This window comes from Sinocyclocheilus rhinocerous, unplaced genomic scaffold (assembly GCF_001515625.1).
Source record: "Sinocyclocheilus rhinocerous isolate Xijiao unplaced genomic scaffold, SAMN03320098_v1.1 scaffold1595, whole genome shotgun sequence".
NCBI classification, from domain to species: Eukaryota; Metazoa; Chordata; class Actinopteri; order Cypriniformes; family Cyprinidae; genus Sinocyclocheilus; species Sinocyclocheilus rhinocerous.
This window is the reverse complement of record NW_015655715.1, coordinates 477,162-483,626: the sequence shown is the minus strand read 5'-3', so window position 1 is coordinate 483,626 and position 6,465 is coordinate 477,162. Positions and strand designations below refer to the sequence as shown.

The 6,465-nt window shown below is 36.0% G+C and overlaps 1 protein-coding gene across 7 annotated transcripts in view; it reads left to right on the top strand.

Annotated features, from left to right (window-relative positions):
• Nucleotides 1-6,253, top strand: part of LOC107718885 (RNA-binding motif, single-stranded-interacting protein 1-like) — a 21,228-nt gene extending 14,975 nt beyond the window's left edge. For 2 of the 7 annotated variants that reach the window (XM_016526130.1, XM_016526131.1), the window contains exons 5-15: nt 889-1,046; nt 1,172-1,251; nt 1,371-1,486; nt 1,748-1,794; nt 3,284-3,371; nt 3,478-3,528; nt 3,820-3,930; nt 4,046-4,126; nt 4,888-4,914; nt 5,021-5,102; nt 5,666-6,253. In XM_016526130.1, coding sequence (XP_016381616.1) covers nt 889-1,046; nt 1,172-1,251; nt 1,371-1,486; nt 1,748-1,794; nt 3,284-3,371; nt 3,478-3,528; nt 3,820-3,930; nt 4,046-4,126; nt 4,888-4,914; nt 5,021-5,098 — 837 coding nt within the window. In that variant the 3' untranslated portion in view covers nt 5,099-5,102; nt 5,666-6,253. The remainder of the gene's footprint in view (nt 1-888; nt 1,047-1,171; nt 1,252-1,370; nt 1,487-1,747; nt 1,795-3,283; nt 3,372-3,477; nt 3,529-3,819; nt 3,931-4,045; nt 4,127-4,887; nt 4,915-5,020; nt 5,103-5,665) is intronic. The other 5 variants (XM_016526134.1, XM_016526135.1, XM_016526133.1 and 2 more) reach the window with 4 other exon arrangements.
• Nucleotides 6,254-6,465: the final 212 nt, after the last annotated feature.

The window sequence follows — 6,465 nt, the reverse complement described above, 5'->3', positions numbered from 1 at the left end:
GTTATTCAAATCTTCCCACATAGTGAGGTAGAAATGTGTGGGCGTGTTAGAACGAGCCGTTTTAGGAGGGTGTAGTTAACTCTTAACTTTTATAAAGAATATCTCTTTGGTTTTGAGACTTTATTGTTTGCAACTTTACAGATCTTCTTTATGCACCAAGAGCTTGTAACACTCCAAAGAGAAAGGAAAAATTGAAATCGCATCATATGACCCCTTTAATATAATTTGATATATGATGTAATTTGAATACATTATGTTTAGGAATATATACATCACAAAATGGTTTTCTATCCTTTTTCATTTTTAAGGAACCAGATTAACCAGCCATGGATAGCTATGATAAGCTTGCAGGTCAGCCGTTTAACCTAAGCTAGCAGGCTAGGCAAAGGTTAGCTTTTAAGCTAGCTGGAAAAAAAATAATATGGCAAATGTTTAATTTGACTATTTATACTTTCTTTAATATAATGTAATATGACGTAATTTTATTACATATCAACAGTATGTTAAGCTGGCAGGCTAATCGCCTAGCAGTATGCAAAAGTTAGCTTTTAAGCTAACTGAAAAAACATATGACAAATGTTGCATTTGACCATTTGTAGTTTCTTTAATGTGTGATGTATGAAGTCATGAACAGCAGTATGCTAAGCTAGCAGGCTAATCAGTTTGCAGTATGCTACATAAACAGGCTAATTGCCTAACAGTATGTTAGCTTACAAGCTACATAGAACAACAAATGTTTACTTTGACCATTGACATGAAGTACATTTAAAATGATGTCATTGGACTCAGTCAGACCTCACAGTGACTTTTATCAGCTGAATAGACACATGAAGGGTGCTTATAATACCTGTAATATTGTGCCATGTGTTTTATGTTTTCTGAATACAGCAACAGGAGCAGGACCCGACTAACTTGTACCTGTCTAACCTGCCCGTGTCCATGGATGAGCAGGAGCTAGAGAACCTCCTCAAACCTTTTGGACAGGTCGTCTCCACCCGAATCCTCCGCGACACTAACGGAGTGAGTCGGGGAGTGGGCTTTGCCAGGTCAGTGAGATTTGGGTACTAATTTTGTGTGTGCGGCTATGTTCACATGTGAAATAGGGTCAGGTATGCTTTTTGTGTGTGGATGTGTTGAGAAATGTTCTCTCTTTCTCTCGCTCTATTTTAAGAATGGAATCTACAGAGAAGTGCGATGCTGTGATCTCTCACTTCAACGGGAAGTTCATTAAGTCCTCCTCTGGGTTGCTGGGTGAGTGTTTAGCACAGTATTCTTGTGGTATTCTCTACAATGCATATATAGTCTATATTTAGGCTGGAGACTATAGTCTGTGCTGTACAATGAATGAAATTTGTGTGTGTGTGTTACAGGTGCATCAGAGCCTTTGCTGTGTAAGTTTGCTGACGGCGGGCAGAAGAAGAGACAGAGTCAGGCTAAATACGTCCCCAACGGACGAACCTGGACTCGAGACGCCGAGGTGAGACTAGTAAGTCCTGTTTATAATTGTGTATGTGTGTGTGTGTGTGTGTGTGGCGCTGACGGCAGGTGAATGGGTGTGTATTTGTGGCTTGAAGTGTAATGAGCCATTCCTACATGACATCATATGTCACACTTTGTTTGGTTTCCAACCATTGTTCTATAATTAAATCTAACTATGAACATATTTTAACTGTAAATTGTAAAGTAAAACTGCCTTTATGATGTGTATGAAACCAGAAATGCTCAACTTTTCTTTTACTTTCTTTAGAGCGGAATGACGTTGACCTATGACCCCAATACCGCACTTCAGAATGGGTAAGAACAGTTTGAACTTGTCTTAAATTGATCATTTATTTTCATAACATATAGTGTTAATTTCGTTAACGAAAAGTATGAAGAAAAATGTTTGTTGACAAGCTTTTTTCCCATGACTAAGACGCAATGATGACGAGGCGACAATAAGGTCAAACAACGATAACTGTGACTATATCAACATGCAATATCGTTGACGATAAAAGACGAGACTAAAATGTATTTAAAAAAATAAAAACTATACCAAAATTTATTTTAATTTTCGGCAAAAAAAAAGGAGACAGTATTATTGCGGACTGCTGTACATGCCTCTACTACATGAGCTTTAATTGGAGCGGTTGCCAGATATCAAGAGTTCAAATCCGAAAATCAGAGCTTCTCTGTTAAAAGGATACATTTTCTGCCTGGTGTTTTGCTTATTTTTTGCAATCTGGCAACCATGTGCATGCGCTCGCTCTTCATTGCGGAAGCGCCGACTTTCATAATCTTATCTAAGTCTTTGATGTTAATTTATATATTAAATAGCCTATACTAAATCAGTACACTAGATGAGGTAAAATAAAACATGTGTATGAGTCCACATTCTATTGATTTGTGCTTATTGGTGAAAGTGCAATACCTGAAATGTAAAAATAAATAAATTTTGTTGTTTTTTTACCAGTTTAACTATTATACAGCATGACAAAAATGTGACGAAAAGTTTTCATTGACTAAAATGCTCAGACATTTAATCGACTAAAACTTGACTAAACAAAAAACAGGACAAGGTTGACTAAATATGATAATAACTAAAAAGTACATTTGACACAGGACTAAGACTAATTTAAAAGACTAAATTGAAAAATGGCTGACAAAATTAACACTAATATATTGTTTACCATATTCTATGGAGTACTGCATGTGAAATGCAGAAAAAAATTATTATCAGGGCCACAAATGAAAAATTTGTTCCCGTTACTCATGAATTCTGTCATTAGTTTTAGTTAACTAGTGGCCATGTCGTACTAATCCATTCCCTTATTTTAGTTCAATCTTGGCCTTTAACTAAAACCAAACCAAAAGCTGAAACTAAAATCTAATGCTCTGAAATAAAGACAGTCATTGTGAACATACTACATTCTAAAGGGAAATGTGCTGCCTACATAGACAGCTGCCTACTAATTGACCTTAGCATGTTGCTAAGCTAATGGAGCTTTTCTCTAATATACATAAAACACAATAATATTGGGTAATCTGGTTCATTATTAATTATACAGAACTATTTTAATAGATTCTCTTTGGTACTGAATGAAATTTAAGCGTACTTATAACATTTCTCGACAACTTCATTATTTTGAGTGAATATTTCAATGAGCTAGTTCCAATGCGTTCTAGGATTGCCTTCCCCACAATGCTCAGATGTTTTTCGTACGTTGTGTAATTGCCATTAAATAATTAAAATGATGTTCAAATGTCATGTAGACGCATAAAACACTCTATCCTGATGCTACAGGTACTATCCTGCTCCTTATGCCATGGGGAACCGGTTAATGACTCAGCCAGGAATGTCTCCATACATCTCTCCCATCTCTACATACCAGGTACTGCTCTTCATCATATACTTCGTCTTCACGGTCACGATGTGTTGATGTGAGTATTTCTGACCAACACCTGCTTCCTTGCTAACATCTGTGTTTGTGTCTCCAGGTACAGAATCCTTCATGGATGCCACATCAGCCTTACATCATGCAACACCCGGTAAGGCCAAAATATTCTCTCTTTTCTTTTCTTTTCTTTTCTTTTCTTTCTCTCTGTATCTCTCCTTTTATTCACAACTCCTTCCAAACAGGAGATGACTCACAAACAATGCCGCTTACATTAGTCAGAAACATGTGTGTGTGTGTGTTCACACACACAGTATTTCCTGTTTTTGCCCTGTTGTGGGCAGAATTTCTGTTATGTCGTGCAGATGTATATTTATAGCTAGATTTATCACTCTTTCTCTGCAGTTGCCAAATATGATTGTTGCACTCTGTGTTTTTGACTCAGGGAGCCGTTCTGTCACCCTCTATGGAGCATCCCATGTCACTGCAGCCGTCCGCTATGTTGGCTCCCCTCACCCAGCAGATGGGCCATCTCTCTCTGGGCGGCACTGCAACCGTATGATCCTCTCACACAGATTGGACTAATATATGGCACAAGCGTATATGCTAATTCATAAGTAATATTAACACCTGTGTTTTTAATGAAGCCACATCATTCTGCTTTCCTGCAGTTTATTCCTGCCAACACAGCAATGCCAGGAGCCTACATCCCTCAATATGCCCACATTCAGCCCGCTGCCATCCCTCCTGAGGTCAGTCCCACACTTAGGTTATCAATGACATTTATACCACAGCCTGCTATAGTCTTCTGAATTGTCTAGATGTCGGTACAGTTCTTGCTTAAAAAAGCTTTTCCTGTTTCCACAGAATTTATTTGAAGTCAAGTTAATTTTTATTATCAGACTGGGTTTTTTTTTTTTTTTAGAATTGATTAAATTCTATGTATAAACCTTGCTAAATTCTTCATATTTCCAATAAAAAGTTTGAGGTTGGTGAGATTTTTTAAAATATTTTTGATAGAAGGTTTTTATGCTCCCTGAGGCAACATTTATTTTAAATTCAAAAGTAGACCAGAAAAATTTTTTTTTTAATATTGTGAATATAATTTCAAATTTAATTGATTCCTTAGATAACAAAGCTGAATTTTTAGTCTTCAATGTCACATGATCCTTCAGTGATCATTCTAACTGGTGCTAAAGAAACATTTCTTATCAATGTTTTTCAGGATTCTTTGATGAATAGAAAGTTCAAAAGAACAGCATTTATTTGAAATATAATTTTTATGTAGCATTGTCTTTACTCTCTTATTTGATCAATTTAATGCATTATTGCTGAATAAAAGTAATAATAAAAAATAAAAAAAACTTACTGACCCCAAACTTGTAAATGGTAATGTATACTGGAAATATTATATTATATCATATATTATATTATATTATATTGGAAAAAGATAAATATTAAGACAGATTACTAAGACTTTGTTTAGGAAAAATTCTCTTAATATCACACACAGTTTTGGCTCAAGCAGATTGGTCTTGTTGTGAGTATATTTAGATATATTTATCTGAAAACCACACAAAATTAAATCTTTTTGTATATTTGGTCAATGAAATTCAGATTTATAATTTCTGCCTATGGCTTTTCAGCAGGAAAGCGGTGTACAGCCACAAGATGTGTCGTCTTCGGATCCTTCATCGTACCCTTTCCAACCAAACAAGCAATAAAACGGTATTTAATTATCATATTTTTATTATTGTGGGGGTCAGTGTTCTGTTTAATCACCCTCATGTTTTGCAAAATCCATATGACTTCCTTTCTTATTTGAATACAATAGGAGAAGTTGTAGAATGTTGACGGTGCTCTTTTCTGTATAATAAAAATAAATGTTGAGCTCCATAAATGACGAAAAAAATTACTAAAAATAGTAGCCTCATCGACGTCAAACCTGGTTCGATTTATGCAACATTTGAATGAGATTTTAGACCTACAGCAGCTTAAATTTAACACAAAGCCTCAGAAGTATAAAGCACATAAGTCATACTGTATGTATGAACCTTTATGGTACTTTTATGGCATTTTTGGAATTTGACAGCCCCATCTCCATTAACTCTCTAAGCCGTTTTAGAAGAGAATTACTTTTTGTGTTCCACAAAAGAAGAATGTTCATTTTTGGGTGAGCTATTCCGTTAAATTGAATCCTAAAATGTTTTTGAATCGCCATTACTATGCCAAGGACACCACTTACATATCTGTAGTGTTCAGTGTTTGACTAGTGCTGTTTTTTGTTACAGGTTTACCGTCTGACGTCAGAACCAGACACAGTCTGCTGAGTGTTACTACCGTAACAACGTTTGCTTTCTTTTAGAGGAAGTGACATCAAAGAGGAAATAACGCTCATGCATGGGTTGCAGAAAATTTGTCCACGATTTAATCATCTGCTTAGAAGTAATCAACAAGAAACCTCAGAAAACAAACATTTTCTCCAACAAACCAAGATAAGGCAATATTACACCAACTGTGGACGACGGAATGGGAGCAGAGTTTTATTTTGCTAGAAAAAGGAAGGAGAAGATGACAAATGCTTATTTTTTACCAAGAACTATTAACACAGACCATGTCTGTGAGTAAAATGAGTGATGATGATGGTGATGACACCTTTCGATGCATGACGGGGTTTTTTTTAAGTATGGTTTTTATTACGTTTTTATTGACTGTTTCTTAAACAGACAAAAGAAAAAAAAATTTGCGGTCGCAGTCGAAATGAAGAGGTTTCTGTTTGCTTTTTTGGTCTTCCACTCTTTGCCTTTTTAGTAGTTAAGAAATGTACCTTTTAAATAAGGTGGGTGGGGTTTAGAATGACTGATGCAATGCTTGCTGGCTATTGGCTCTTTCTCCTGTCTTTCAAAGCAAAGGCTTTCCTGTTTCCTTTTTTAATGTTGCTCTGAATCAAACATGTTTGTTTCAGGGATCGTGTGTCTGTTGTGGAAGAATCTTCTTTCCACTGAATCCATGTGTAAAGTCTTTCAGTAGATGTAGAAGTGGATGTTGAGATGCGGGTGGGAGGGGTTTAGTGGGAGGCGGGGTATGAGTG